The sequence below is a fragment of the Uranotaenia lowii genome, chromosome 2, assembly GCF_029784155.1.
Source record: "Uranotaenia lowii strain MFRU-FL chromosome 2, ASM2978415v1, whole genome shotgun sequence".
NCBI lineage: Eukaryota > Metazoa > Arthropoda > Insecta > Diptera > Culicidae > Uranotaenia > Uranotaenia lowii.
The window spans coordinates 87453396-87470639 of NC_073692.1; the positions used below are offsets into that span (position 1 = coordinate 87453396).

The 17244-nt window shown below is 33.2% G+C and overlaps 1 protein-coding gene across 1 annotated transcript in view; it reads right to left on the reverse strand.

Annotated features, from left to right (window-relative positions):
* The window catches only part of LOC129748741 (thioester-containing protein 1 allele R1-like), a 160300-nt gene that overhangs the window by 125257 nt on the left and 17799 nt on the right, over positions 1–17244 (reverse strand). Inside the window, exons 2-3 of the mRNA XM_055743444.1 lie at positions 10686–10872; positions 10217–10576 (exon numbers count right to left, since the gene is read on the reverse strand). Of these exons, the coding sequence (XP_055599419.1) occupies positions 10217–10576; positions 10686–10872 (547 nt within the window). The remainder of the gene's footprint in view (positions 1–10216; positions 10577–10685; positions 10873–17244) is intronic.

The following is a 17244-nucleotide window of genomic DNA, read 5'->3' on the forward strand; positions in this document are numbered from 1 at the left end:
TGTATGGATACGGACGGATCAACTACTGTTTCACATTCGAACAGTCCACCGTGAAAAACGAGGGCAAATGCCGCTGAAAGTCCATAGGCCAGCAGCAGCAGACCGGTTAACAAATCTAAAAGGTATGACCAACATAGCAATTATTCAAACTTTTGTCGCTCAAACCTACACCCATAGAAGAGGTTGCAGAAATCCAATGCCTATTTAGCACATCTCTGTGCCGATAATGCGCTGAAATGTGCACTGTGCCGAAGATGATATGTTTGAAAAACCGTAACTGGCATAAGGACTCGGCTCCCAACTAAAATGATGCATGACCACTACATTCAAGCAAAACAAGAAAAACATTTTATGGGATTTCGTTCCTATTGGATAATTCATCCCAGAAACAAGAAAATAAAAATATAAACCACAGCGCCCGTAGGGAGAATCGAACTCACATCACTAACCAAATGGTCTTGCCAGACCGACATCTTAACCAATGTACTATTTGAGCTTCATGCAGAAAGAGGGATATTTGTCATAGGCATTCTGCCACCGATCAATCACAAAAGAAACGCACGACAGTGGCTTCCCGGCGTTTGGCCTCCTTTTATGGTATTCATTTGTCCTGCGATGGAAACGGGAAAGGGAACGGGAGTGGAGGAAACGGGAAACCCATTGAATGAGAACTGTGTTTTGCTTACTGCCTGCTATTACATACACACGCTACATATACACAGCTGCTAAAGCCGGGCAGCTTGGCCGGTGCTTGTTTGCCGGTGAATTTAAGGAATATATTCTTGTTGCTTTTGCTACATACACACGCACAGCTTAGCCGTGGTTGTTTGCCGGCAAATTGAATTGAAGGAATGTTTTTTTTGTTGTTGCTTTTACTGCATACACACGCACAGCTCGGCCGTGGTTGTTTGCTGGTGGATTGAAGGGATTGAATTAGAAGGATGTTTTTGTTGTTGCTTTTGCTACATTCACACGCACAGTGCTCGGTTCGCTGGCTGCCTGGTGTTGGCCGGTATTTATTTCCATCCTTCTTCGTCTTGTGATGCGATAGGGAGGGACGTGAAAGCGTTTTTATTTTGTTTCTTTCAGACATACGCAATTCGGTTAACTTGGGAGATTAATGCCGGTGGGAGCAAATCGAATCAGCACCGATCGCGTTATCTTCTTGTACCAATGATGCTATGTAATTGACTACACGCCATTGGCACAGAGGCTGAATTTTGGGTGTAGCTCACACTAGAAAAGTGTTTCTTTTGTTTGGTTGCTGCAGCTAGTAGCATACCTCCCACTTTGCTCTAAAGACTAGACATGTTCTAAGCTTCCTAAGCAACTTGTAAAAGCTGCGACTTATTGCAGCAGCCAATATAGCACAACCTTCGAATAGATGTCTAAAAGAACAGGTGTTGTTTTCCGATAGTAATTAGCTTTAGTTTGGTTAATCTAAGGATAACTTCATTACCAGTTTCTTCTTCTGATCATTCTGGTTTTATCAGTTAATATTCCCAGTAGTTTGTTGCAGTTATGTAAACAACAATTAAATTTTTTTACAATTATCGATTGCTTGTTCTCATTTTTATTCAGACCAATACTATCGAGAAAAATAGTTGAAATTCTTTTCCTATCTAAGGTAGCTTTAATGCTTTCTATTCATTCAGTAGTTATACTATTTTTTTTAATTTTAAGCTAAAATATTCAACTAATGTGAAAAAGGGTACAATTTTGATTTATATCTAATTTTTAACTACAATGCCGATATGATTTCCAAATTTCAAATTTGTAACTCTTTTTTCTATTGAATGAAAACTACCTTGATAAATTTAATGAAATTCCTGCAACAATGCTTAGTCTAAAGTTTCTTGGAAAACAAAAGGTGTTAGGTACATATGAAAAAAAAGTATTAATTGCCTACACAAAGGCGTTTTAATTATGCACTTTCATTAGACAAATTCTGCTCTTGAAAATGCAAGGAATGCATTTATATACACTGGATTCTCTTTTCAAATAATCTTATTTTGAACAATTTCATGTAATACAATTTACTCGACATAAGAAGAATTCCTAATTTTCTAATCCAGAACAAATCCAATTGGCTACATCTCTGAATTGAACTTTTTTTTGTGCATTATTGCATTTTTTTTTACACATACGTAAAAGGCGTTTGAAAAGACAAACCAGGGTATCGTTAATTAATTTACAATTCATAGATTAAATTGAATATGTCAGAACTGATATTTTCAATGTACCATTCGGATTTTTTTGTATTCATTTTAATAATTATTGATTCGATATTCATTTCAGTGGGAAAGCCCAAAGCGAATTCACGAATTTTGAATGTTAAAAAAAACTTAATTTCATTCAGTATATGGTGTAAATAATTTTTTTTTCGGAATTTGATGGACTCGTGAATATTAATGCATCCCAAGAACAGAATTTGTTCAGTTACACAAATTAAACGCCTTTGTGTAGACTGAATACGCATTTTCGTTTATAACATTTTTTTTCTTGCAACATCTCAATCGAATGCGTTGCGTGCACAAAGGCAAAGCAGAAAATAACAATAACATTTAAAGCGTTAACGTTATTTGATTCTAAATAGATTTTTTTTGTATCGATAGTTAAACTCGAGAAGAACTTATGAACATAAAAAAAAATTTACGATGATATTTTTTGATTGTCAAATTATTATTTGAACATTACCAATGGAATATCTGAACATTTGAAACATTTGTCAAAAAAGATACAAACTCAATTCCGAGTTAAGTAGGCCTAAACAATTCTCATACTTAATTATAAATCTGATGAAATATTTAATTTGTACAGTTTTATAAATTATTACTCTTAATTCATTCTAAACAATAAAATTAACTTTAAAAAATATATGAAGAATACCCCAACACTAAAACTTGAAGCCTAGTTTTCATGCAATTAGATTTCTTCGACCCTGAGGGGCTCATTTAGAATGGATCTTGACAATAACTTAAGATGCAGCTTTCAATTCAATTAATATTTCAACAGTCAATTAATTAGTAATAAGACTTCATTATCTAAATTGGATCCCTTGGCAAAACTTTAATATTCCAATATAGATACAGATGATCCGGATACACATGTACTAAAGGAAAAATTTGTTTTCATGTTAAATTAAATTAAACAAATTAAATTCTTCAAAGTCTATTATGTGGGTTGGTGCATTTAACATTTTGGAGAGACTTATCACAGATATTACATGATATGGAAAAATATTTTTCTCCCATTTTGGTATTTGGCATTGGCATATAAATTCAGGCGTTTATCTGAATGGAATGGTTCCAATTCTAATATGTGCTCGGGTAAGTAAAAGTGATATTACGAACACCGCAAAGCATCATTGCATACGTGAAGACGATATTCACTATCCTTCATGAATATAATTAACATTCACGTGTAGATTTAAAGACAACATTATAGAAAAGAATTTATGCTATCATGCCTTGAAAGCTTAAATTTGGTACATAGTTTTTGAATGAAAAAAAAATGCTGCAGTGCCAAAATTTGGGTCTAATTTGCATATGCGGATAGCACAATGATGTCAAATTTATGTTTTAAATATTTGAAGCTTAATGATTCCTCGTTTGGCAGCGTTTTTAAAAAGGATTTGATATCACAACGATGCCAAATTTTGGCTGTAGATTATACCTAAAAGTGGCATCATTATGCCTTCAAAACTCGTTTTGAACCGTTGGCTAAACAAGGTATCATTAAGGTTTCAGTGAAACCTACACTTGACATGATTGAGGTATCCATATATGGAAAGTGAGACCCAAATTTTGGCATTGTACCACCTTTATTCGGGCAAAATGATACCTGAATTTACTTTCAAGGCATGATAGCAAAATTAGGTATAATTTTGCCATAAAAGTCTGCTCGGGAAAGGCTCTTGATCAGTTCATGTGTCGGATCGGATTTTTTTATTTTCTTCCAATTTAAATGGCGCTTGATAAAACTTGTTCATGTTCAACAAAATGTTTCCGATCTATCTCTGTAGAAAACATCTTATTCATATTTCTGTTATTAATATGATTCAAAAATAACCTTGTAGGAAAAATGGGTTAAAAAATTGTATGTTAATTCTTAACTTTCTGTATTTTTTTTTTTCAATGTTTCGCAAAGTGTCATACCATTATTTCATTAGCATCAGAACTAAATTTATATTTTTTATACAACAATTGCTACCTACATTAACACGAACTATTTTTTCAAATCTTTCAATTGCTTTTGATTCGATTGATAAAATACCAATCCGTGTCACATCTAGGTGTCATTTATTTCCACGTGTTGAAAAAACATATCTAGGTTGCATATCGCCCCCACGTGCATAAGAAATATAGGTACTTGGTTGAGAAACAGACGCCTAATAGTTAAATTTTTCCAGCGATCAACGAACAGTATGCTTTGGTTACTATCCACTTGCGACGACGTTTGCTTGACCACAGAGACGAAAAACAAACCGCTCAAAGAAAAGAAAATCTCTAAAAATGGATTCAATGACTTTTCAATTTCAGATTTTTGCAAAAATAATGTATAAGTTTTATTCGATCGGCAAAATGTCAATCTGGATCACATCTAGGCGTCATTCATAACCATGTGCTGTACAAATGAGCTAGGAATCAAGTAGAAAAAATCACATCAAGGCTTCATATTGCCATCCTTGCATTGAAAATATGCTTGGTTGAGAAATTCGCGCCAAAATATTCCCACTGATCAGTATGCTATGTCATGGTTACTGTCCTCTCACGACGTTGGCTCGCGACGCCTCGACCTTGGAGACGAAAAACAAACCGCCGAAAGGAAAAAAAAATCTCGAGAAAATGGATGTCATGACTTTAATTTGTTTCGAAAAACTACAAATTTTGTATGGAAGCCTTCCCTCCCTTAAGTCGGAGCGGTTTGTAACTATTATAGAATCCATCCCCGGCCCCAAAAACTCTAAGATGCCAAGTTTCACGATGATCGGTTCAGTAGTTTCCGAGTCTATAGGGAACAGACAGACAGACAAACATTCATTTTTATATATATAGATTAATTCAAGCAGTTCATGCATACGGAATGCTGTTCAAGCTTATTTAGGATGTCCTATCCAACCCCAGAGCTCCAATTTTTTCCACCTTCACCGTTTATGCACACGATTACTCCTCTCTGGTTGGACAAAAATAATCATCTAGCGAAATAATTTCCATCACATTCACAGGGAAATTCAGTTCAGTGATCGATACTTTTTTTATAACTTTAGTATGATGAAATTTGAAAACTTAGCTTGATCTAATTTTTTAAGGTAAGTTTACAAATTTCATATTTAAACTATTTAGTAAATTTTCAATTAACGTAAACTGGGAGAACTTTGATCACTTTTATCATTAATTTTTGAATATTCTGGAAGGGGTTTGCATTTTCGTTAAACCTAAAAGTTTTAAAATACTCGTAGAATCGAGTCTGCTATGCAGAGCAGACATTTTTTCAAAAAATCATAGTTGACATGGTTGCTGATTTTCCTTCATCGTCACGTTTCAAATCTCATTTGACTACTGGTCAAGCTTCAAGGGACTGAAAAGCTTGACTATCGTCATGGATTTCTGTTCACGTGACGGATGTTATTTTTCAAACGACGGTCGTTAAGCAAGTTGACGGCGTCGGTTCAAAGCATTTTATGTATGATTCGAAATTTTTTGTGTATTTGGATTGCTTGTTGGGCGATTTGCCAGTGTCAAAAACAAATAAAATTCGGATTCAAAAAATACTATCAATTGCGGAATTACAATATTGTAAAGGAATTTTTATATAGATAATTAAGAAAAGCAATTTTTTCGCATAGTCGGTATTGTTCTTCTAGTCCCTAGCCAATTCTCATCGGTCGTGACAGTTGATGTTACGTTACAAAATGTCCCGGTCCCGAACTATCCTGGACTGATCTCCAAAAACGGAAACGATGATCGATGTTTTCAGTTTTTTTTTCAGCCACGATCATAACGAAACTTGTGTTTTTCGGCGTCGTCTTAAGATGTTTTATTTATCTAAATAAACACTATTCCGTCACAGTCAAAAAGACGACGACGGGCTGAAGGCGACTATGATTATTCCGACGCTTCATTTGACTGAAGGTTGAGGCGAGATTGTTTACTTGGTTACTCATTCAAAGGCGTCTGTTATGAATGCGACTGCTTTAACTTTTTCACAGTCACAGTTTTATGACTGATGACGGTGAATTTTGTATGCTCTGCTGCTATGTATTGAAAAAGAAAAAACCAAACTGACAAAATTGGTCAAATTGATAAATTGATCAAAATGCGATACATGACAAAATGGACGAATTTGACATAATTGAAAGAAATGTCAAAATTGACAAAATTGACAAAATTGACAAAATTGACAAAATTGACAAAATTGACAAAATTGACAAAATTGACAAAATTGACAAAATTGACAAAATTGACAAAATTGACAAAATTGACAAAATTGACAAAATTGACAAAATTGACAAAATTGACAAAATTGACAAAATTGACAAAATTGACAAAATTGACAAAATTGACAAAATTGACAAAAATGACAAAATTGACAAAATTGACAAAATTGACAAAATTGACAAAATTGACAAAATTGACAAAATTGACAAAATTGACAAAATTGACAAAATTGACAAAATTGACAAAAGTAACAAAATTGACAAAATTGACAAAATTGACAAAATTGACAAAATTGACAAAATTGACAAAATTCACAAAATTGACAAAATTGACAAAATTGACAAAATTGACAAAATTGACAAAATTGACAAAATTGACAAAATTGACAAAATTGACAAAATTAACAAAATTGACAAAATTGACAAAATTGACAAAATTGACAAAATTGACAAAATTGACAAAATTGACAAAATTGACAAAATTGACAAAATTGACAAAATTGACAAAATTGACAAAATTGACAAAATTGACAAAATTGACAAAAATGACAAAATTGACAAAATTGACAAAATTTTCAAAATTGACAAAATTGCCAAAATTGACAAAATTGACAAAATTGACAAAATTGACAAAATTGACAAAATTGACAAAATTGACAAAATTGACAAAATTGACAAAATTGACAAAATTGACAAAATTGACAAAATTGACAAAATTGACAAAATTGACAAAATTGACAAAATTGACAAAATTGACAAAATTGACAAAATTGACAAAATTGACAAAATTGACAAAATTTACAAAATTGACAAAATTGACAAAAATGACAAAAAATGACAAAGTTGACAAAATTGACAAAATTGACAAAATTGACAAAATTGACAAAATTTACAAAATTTACAAAATTTACAAAATTTACAAAATTTACAAAATTGACAAAATTGACAAAATTGACAAACATGACAAAAAATGACAAAGTTGTCAAAATTGACAAAAGTAACAAAATTGACAAAATTGACCAAATTGACGAAATTGACGAAATTGACAAAATTGACAAAATTGACAAAAATTGACAAAATTGTCAAAATTGACAAAAATGACAAAAAATGACAAAGTTGACAAAATTGAAAAAAGTAACAAAATTGACAAAATTGACCAAATTGACGAAATTGACAAAATTGACAAAAATTGACAAAATTGACAAAAGTAACAAAATTGACAAAATTGACAAAATTGACCAAATTGACGAAATTGACAAAATTGACAAAAATTGACAAAATTGACAAAATTGACAAAATTGACAAAATTGACAAAATTGACAAAATTGACAAAATTGACAAAATTGACAAAATTGACAAAATTGACAAAATTGACAAAATTGACAAAAATGACAAAATTGACAAAATTGACAAAATTGACAAAATTGACAAAATTGACAAAATTGACAAAATTGACAAAATTGACAAAATTGACAAAATTGACAAAATTGACAATATTGACAAAATTGACAATATTGACAAAATTGACAAAATTGACAAAATTGACAAAATTGACAAAATTGACAAAATTGACAAAATTGACAAAATTGACAAAATTGACAAAATTGACAAAATTGACAAAATTGACAAAATTGACAAAATTGACAAAATTGACAAAATTGACAAAATTGACAAAAATGACAAAAAATGACAAAGTTGACAAAATTGACAAAATTGACAAAATTGACAAAATTGACAAAATTGACAAAATTTACAAAATTTACAAAATTGACAAAATTGACAAAATTGACAAAATTGACAAAATTGACAAAATTTACAAAATTGACAAAATTGACAAAATTGACAAAATTGACAAAATTGACAAAATTGACAAAATTGACAAAATTGACAAAATTGACAAAATTGACAAAATTGACAAAATTGACAAAATTGACAAAATTGACAAAATTGACAAAATTGACAAAATTGACAAAATTGACAAAATTGACAAAATTGACAAAATTGACAAAATTGACAAAATTGACAAAATTGACAAAATTGACAAAATTGACAAAATTGACAAAATTGACAAAATTGACAAAATTGACAAAATTGACAAAATTGACGAAATTGACAAAAATTGACAAAATTGACAAAAGTAACAAAATTGACAAAATTGACAAAATTGACAAAATTGACAAAATTGACAAAATTGACAAAATTGACAAAATTGACAAAATTGACAAAATTGACAAAATTGACAAAATTGACAAAATTGACAAAATTGACAAAATTGACAAAATTGACAAAATTGACAAAATTGACAAAATTGACAAAATTGACAAAATTGACAAAATTGACAAAATTGACAAAATTGACAATATTGACAAAATTCACAAAATTGACAAAATTGACAAAATTGACAAAATTGACAAAATTGACAAAATTGACAAAATTGACAAAATTGACAAAATTGACAAAATTGACAAAATTGACAAAATTGACAAAATTGACAAAATTTACACAAATGACACAAATGACACAAATGACAAAATTTGCAAAATTGCCAATAATGACAAAGTTTAACAAATTAACAAAAATAGCCAAATTATCAAAAAATTATATACATCATGAAACCGACAATATTGACCAAAACGGCAAAATAGATAAAATTGAAACAAATTCGGAATAAAAAATATACAAATTGGTAAAAAGTTTAAAAGTATAGAAATTGACAAATCAACATCATTTTTGTTTCTTCTGTGAAACCGAGCCTGGTAATGGATCACAGAAGAAACAAAAAATATGATGATTTTTCAGTATATTCAATTTTCCCATACAAACATAAAAGTTCAAATTAACTCATGTAAACGTTACTTAAAAATTCTGCAAAAGTCATTGATTAGTTTTGAGCCAAAACGAAGCTTTTTAGACCCCAGGGTTTGAGAAATTAAAAAATAACTCCAAATCGACTCTGTCTTATGGGATAGGGACGGACGTGAAAACCTTTTTATTTTTTTTCCTTCAGTCATACGCAATGCGGTTGCGCTGGGAGGTTAATGCCGGCGGTTGCAAATCGAATCATCCCCGGTCGCGATATTTTCTCATGCCAATGTTGCTATGAAATTGATTACTCACGATTGGCATAGAGGCTAAAGTTTGGGAGTAAATCTCTCGTTAAAAATTTGCACAAATTCTGTCGTTTGTTTTGACCAAAACGAAATTTTTTAGATTACAGGGTTTTTGAAATTCGAAAAAAAGTTGCAATTTGACACACTACAATGAGCATATCAAAAACTGAGTCGTATAGATTTATCGACAAAATATGAAACCTTTGACCGTAAAATGAGTAGGTATAGAAAAAATCGGATTTAGATATCTTTATACATGATTATGGTTTTTTCTTCTGATCGGGATGTGTATAGAACTTTCCAATCAGACCTTGAAAAGGCAAACAAGTATAAGAACAATAAGAAATGATAGACATTAATAAGTTAAAAAACGAACACAATCACATATCACAACACAATAAAACTTGACTTTTCCTCGAAAAGATTCCTTTTAATTTAACACTAAGCGTTCATCTTTTGATGGTATGATGGCTCGCATCTTACAAATGTTAAAACCACCAGACCACCGAATGTGTACTATGTATGCGGTGATCGGGAATCGATCTCATGACCCTTAGCTTAGAAGACATTACCGCTATTCTCTAGGCCACGGGCGGCGCAAAACTCTCGCAAACACTGTCAAATAATTTGAATTATGAAAATAAAATTCAAATTTACATCAACTTACCGTTCCCAGAACCTCCACGAAGATTTGCCAACGACCGAGAACCGGTGCATCAGACAGCGGAAGCTCACCCTCGAAAACTCCCTTCGTTAGCTTGGCATCGGTCCACTGCTTAAGTCGGTTGTTCTTGCCATCGGTGATGTGTACCTTGATCGTGTCAACCTTTTGCAGTGGCTTAGTGTTAGGATCCAGCACCAAAACACGGAATCGTACCGTATCGCTCGGCTTGTAGATTGCCTTGTCCGTTTGCACCAGCACTGAGAAGCTCTTCGGCTGGAACGTGAGGCTGGTTTCATTCTTAAAAATGAACCCTGATAACCCTTCGGCCACCAGATTGTACTGTGCCTCCGAGATATCACCAATCTGAGACCAATAAAATAAACAAACGAATACACATGAGTATGGTGAGCTGCAGAGATGTGGTTTGGGTTGGGTTTTTTTATTAAGTGGTTGTCACCATGAATATACTCACCGCAAACGGAACAAGACGAGATTCTCCCGGTCCCAGAGTAAGATCCTCACTACCGATCACTTGTCCACTGTCGGAATTGTTTAACGTGAGTCGGAAGCGCACCTGATCTTTGATGTTCTGGTTATTGACGGAAACATGATATTCCGAGTTCGGGCGTAACAAATTTGACGAAACGATGGAATAAAATCTAGAAACGAAGAAAAAGGGAAATATGACACATTTTAATTACAGGTCAACCCTTCATTATTTATTACTCCAGAACGGAAGTCCATTTCAATAATTATAAATCATCTATATTGTATCGCTAATTCGGTGATGCACATTTCTACAACCCAGCAAAGCTTTATGGCAGGAATTTCCTGCGGCACGAACTGGCGTGTTTTGTGTTTTCCCCAATCTTTTATGAATCAAACAAATTAGCAGATGAACTATAGCCATTAAAATGATATTACCTACTCTTTCAACGTGCGCAGCTTTCAGTCACGTCGCGAAAAAAGAGAGCGATAAACGAACGACATCAGGAAATTCGATACGGCTTCCGAACGTGTCAAAATTAAGAATAAATTAGCTATCAAATATGAGGCACGTGTATACTTTTATTTCTATTGGATTATGCTGCTTCGTGAGATTAGGATTAGCGAGAACTCAACGAAATGTTTTAAGACGCTTGCCTTTTTTGCTATTAATAGTTACATTTGCAGCTCAAGATTAATTGTTTTCATAAAGATGGTTAGAAGAACTTTTTGGTTGAATGAAACTATGGTTTAAAATAGTAATCGATTAATTCGATTGAATTCAGCCACAGTATTTGAAAAACACAAAAACCAGTATTTCTTTAGCTATTTGATAGCAATTAGCTAGTGAAATACTTTGGGTTTTTCATATACTGCAGCTGAATTCAAAGTAATTCATCGACTATCTTTGGAGCTCAAAATAACTTTGACCTTCGGAAAAAAAGATTAGAAAACCAAAATTTAAAAATTGATGCACAAAATCTACAGATCTTTTATTATCTCGAATCGACATTGTGGTTTCTACTACACAAAAATGACAAAAATGCAAAACAATGACAAAAATGACGAGAAAGTCCAAAATGACAGAAAAGACAAAAATGTCAAAAATGAACAAAATTACAGAAATGACAAAACCACAAAAATGACAAAAATGACAAAAATGATAAAAATGACAAAAATGACAAAAATGACAAAAATGACAAAAATGACAAAAATGACAAAAATGACAAAAATGACAAAAATGACAAAAATGACAAAAATGACAAAAATGGCAAAAATGACAAAAATGACAAAAATGACAAAAATGACAAAAATGACAAAAATGACAAAAATGACAAAAATGACAAAAATGACAAAAATGACAAAAATGACAAAAATGACAAAAATGACAAAAATGACAAAAATGACAAAAATGACAAAAATGACAAAAATGACAAAAATGACAAAAATGACAAAAATGACAAAAATGACAAAAATGACAAAAATGACAAAAATGACAAAAAATGACAAAAAATGACAACAATGACAAAAATGACAAAAATGACAAAAATGACAAAAATGACAAAAATGACAAAAATGACAAAAATGACAAAAATGACAAAAATGACAAAAATGACAAAAATGACAAAAATGACAAAAATGACAAAAATGACAAAAATGACAAAAATGACAAAAATGACAAAAATGACAAAAATGACAAAAATGACAAAAATGACAAAAATGACAAAAATGACAAAAATGACAAAAATGACAAAAATGACAAAAATGACAAAAATGACAAAAATGACAAAAATGACAAAAATGACAAAAATGACAAAAATGACAAAAATGACAAAAATGACAAAAATGACAAAAATGACAAAAATGACAAAAATGACAAAAATGACAAAAATGACAAAAATGACAAAAATGACAAAAATGACAAAAAATACAAATAGATTAATCATGCAAGATTTATTATCTCGCCAATGGTCAGGAGGGGCCGTAGGTGGACCGTAGTAGATAGCAAGCTTGAGCTCAATCTTTCCCAAAAGATCGAGCAATACCAATGAAAACATTTCTCTTCAACAAAACTTCATCGGTTCGTCTTCAATGGAATAGAACGTCATTTTTAAAAGCTACCCCCTTCAACATAAAACGAAGGCAAATCAACCGGCTAGTTATCAATTTTATCTGCTAGGATGTATCTAACGAGATCACAGTCATGATAACAGCACACACTCATTAGCATAATCTACTGTAAACAAACCGCATCCCAACGTCACTGTTTTCCAACTCATCATTGAAATTTCACCGCTATTGAGGCTTCGACGTCAATGATGTCAGTTAGTGGATGAACGATAAACGATGCAAAATTGAAAGCTAAATAGCTCTCCCGTAAAGGTTCATTGTTTCATTGTCTATGGTCAGGGATGTGAATGATTGAGCTTTTTAATTTGAGAGAAATGCCTTTCGAAAAATTAGGCGCAGTTTCAACAACGTAATACTTCAGCATAAGGGCGAGCAACCTCTTAGACCAACAGACTTATTTGAATTTTTAAACTTCCAGGCGGGCCGCATTGAAAATAACACCAGTTAATATTTTGCCGAAATTTATTGATAACAACCATTTAATTAAAGAAATATATAAATTAAACGTCAATTTTTATAACTAAGGCTATGATCATTCAGAATCCGGGCAGTTACAAACGTGTGTATTTTTAAACTATTTATTTGATCGAAAAAACTTTCTATGGAGGAAATGAAGGTGTTAATATAACATTTAATGTAAAAATATAAAAAAAAATATTTTTCAATGATTTCAAAAATTAATCTAACTTTCTCTGTAACAAGGTTACATTTTCGTTTTTGTCTAATTATCATTATTATATATACACCCATAGAAGAGGTTGCAAAAATCCAATGCCTATTTAGCACATCTCTGTGCCGATAATGCGCTGAAATGTGCACTGTGCCGAAGATGATATGTTTGAAAAACCGTAACTGGCATAAGGACTCGCCTCCCAACTAAAATGATGCATGACCACTACATTCAAGCAAAACAAGAAAAACATTTCATGGGATTTCGTTCCTATTGGATAATTCATCCCAGAAACAAGAAAATAAAATTATAAACCACAGCGCCCGTAGGGAGAATCGAACTCAAATCACTAACCAAATGGTCTTGCCAGACTGACATCTTAACCAGTGTACTATTTGAGCTTCATGCAGGAAGAGGGACATTTGTCATAGGCATTCTGCCACCGATCAATCACAAAAGAAACGCACGACAGTGGCTTCCCGGCGTTTGGCCTCCTTTCAAGGTATTCATTTGTCTTGCGATGGAAACGGGAAAGGGAACGGGAGTGGAGGAAACGGGAAACCCATTGAATGAGAACTGTGCTTTGCTTACTGCCTGCTATTACATACACACGCTACATATACACAGCTACTAAAGCCGGGCAGCTTTGCCGGTAAATTGAAGGAATGTTTTTGTTGTTGCTTTTGCTACATACAAACGCACAGCTTAGCCGTGGTTGTTTGCCGGTTGATTGAATTGAAGGAATGTTTTTTTTTTGTTGTTGCTTTTACTGCATACACACGCACAGCTCGGCCGTGGTTGTTTGCCAGTGGATTGAAGGGATTGAATTAGAAGGATGTTTTTGTTGTTGCTTTTGCTACATTCACACGCACAGCGCTCGGTTCGCTGGCTGCCTGGTGTTGGCCGGTATTTATTTCCATCCTTCTTCGTCTTGTGATGCGATAGGGAGGGACGTGAAAGCGTTTTTATTTTGTTTCTTTCAGACATACGCAATTCGGTTAACTTGGGAGATTAATGCCGGTGGGAGCAAATCGAATCAGCACCAATCGCGTTATCTTCTTGTACCAATGATGCTATGTAATTGACTACACGCCATTGGCACAGAGGCTGAATTTTGGGTGTAGTTTCGTTAGTTAAATTAAATCGTTCATTACTGTAGTCAATTGCATGCTATAATATGTAGACTCATACTTAGAACTTACAGCTTAGAAGCGCCTTTATTTATGTAATGCATTTGATAATGCACGTGTTTTAAAGGAAGTGGAGGAAGCTTGCGCTCAACTGAAATTATCTCAATGAGAATTGTGCGCTCAGCGTCATCTCTCGAGTTGACCCCATTATTTTAAGGAATCGGGATTCCAAGGGTGGATCGTTATGAGATGGAACGATTAGACGGGGTAGGAGGGAAAGAGAAGCCACCTTTTTCAATTGGGTCGAAGCCCATTGGTTATTGTGTCCAAAGGTCAACGACTTCCTTCGGGAAATCTTCGACTCCCCAATGAACATCGATGGTCCTTGTGCGAATCTGAGGAATCCCTTGAATCCACTGGGTTACTCCGAATTTAACCGTGGTAAAAATAAGAAGCGAGATTGTTCTTGTTCCGCGTCTTTGTACCGTAAGAACACGTTAAGTGCCTTTTGATTTGAGTGTTTTAATGTTCCATGTTCCTTCCCAGGAAACTAATTAGGTCTAGTCAGTTAGCCAGCTAGAATTTGTGTGCGATCAAATAATATTTGTGTGCGTTGCTTCCAAAAATAAAAGGTAAAACCCATTTGCCTAAAATGTGTATTCTGTGTGTGATTTATTAATTGTTTGCCGTAATCTGGCAATTATATACAGCTCCAAAAGCCGACGCACATCTAGCGATTGCTAACACCGCTACAGCCCAGCAGTTCCGGTACAACACCACGGTGAGGATTCGGACCCCGGCCACTGTGAGTCGGATGAGGTCGTCAGCCGTCACTTGGATGACCTATTTCATTTTGCATCAAGCCATCACCATTCTTCTTGAAGCGCCACCTACAATAAACGTTGGACCAGATACGGTGTCGAGTAACCCCGTGTTCGGTAATCACTCCACCGAAGGTATGTACCCCTTTGGGAATTTCTCCAGGAATATGAAAGCTGATTGCACAATATGATTTTACCCAACCTCCAGAATAATCATTCCGGCCGTTCAACACTTAGACTTGCTGTCACTGAACCATATTATTTATCATCATCATTAATACGGTCTCAAAGTAACACCGTCTTACTATCGCAAGCAGGCCTACTTTATCGACCATCTAAATCGGTACCGCATGAGTGAGAGTTAAAAATATGCGCATATAAAAATAGAATTACACTCAGCAAACTCCTCATGTAAAACTAACATAAAAACACACACAGTTTAATTCGGAACCGCCAACCATTGAAGGGTTCCACTTCTGAAAACTCGCCAGAAAGTTATTCAGAACATGTAAACCGCACACGAATAGGGGAAGTTAGGGAAGGAACTATTCAAATCGAACTTATGTAATCCTAGGATAAGAAAAATAAACCAAAATTAAGCATGCTGTATTATAAATAGACTAGCTGACCCGGCAAACTTCGTTAAGCCTTTGAATTTCGCAAAAATAATGAACATGTAAATAAGCAGAAAATAGGTAAATAATTATTTACGCTCATGAAACTTGATTGTTACCTTCAAACGGAGTGAATCGACGCAGTTTTTTGACTATTTTCGTAATACTTTTGTCATATTATGGTTGTGCCTACCTCCAGGGGCAAAAATCTTCGAAGAAGATTGACTTCCAACAAAACTGGAAAGCGAATATCTTCTGGCATAAAGTTAAAAATCTATTTTCTTCCGTTTTACATTTTTTTTTTTCATTTACAGAGGATCCTTGATACCGATATGTTCAATTTCTATTAACCCTAAGATAAGTGCCAAAAAGTGTTTTGTTGAAATGTGTCGTCATTTTAAGCAGTTTTGATCAACTGTCTTTCCTTTTTCGCCAAAACCATGTTTGAAATTTTCTTTATCGTATAGGTACCAAACTTGTAGAAATGGCACAACACTTTTCACGGTATGAAATTTCGCGATTTATTTTTATGCTGCAAATATATAAGTATCAACAAATTTTCATATACCATTCTGTTTTTCGTTATCTTTCATGCATTTGATATGTTCTCAATATTAGATAATCTCCTCTTAATTTTTGAAATCATCTTTTTTATATCGACTTTAACTTTATCATATTTATCGAGAAATGGATGCTTAAGCACTGAACAAAGAAAATTAGAACATTCAATATATGTGTATGTACATGGAATTTTTATTCACAGCAATTTCAAATCAAACGGTTATGGAATCTTTTTTTACTTTGAGATCTTGAATTCAAAATCAGAAATGAAATTCAAAAAAGTCATTGCAAATCTAATTCAGATTTCATTATCTCTGTTTTGGATCTTGAATCATATTGTCGTCGAGACTAAAATTTTTATTTTCAAGCTTCTTGTATTTGAAGATGTTATTGAACCAATTATCTGTTCTTGATTTCTGATACTGAGTGTTAGATCAAATTATGAATTTTATTTTTACAAAGTCAACCCTATTTATATCCTTAATTTTGTTTAGTTTTTTAGCACCTTAGTATGAAAGGAAGAAGTGGATAGTATCTAACATTTCCTTGGTTTTCTGATTAAATTCACATAGAATTACAAAGTAAATATCATTCTATTCTCGAACTAACTCATTACATT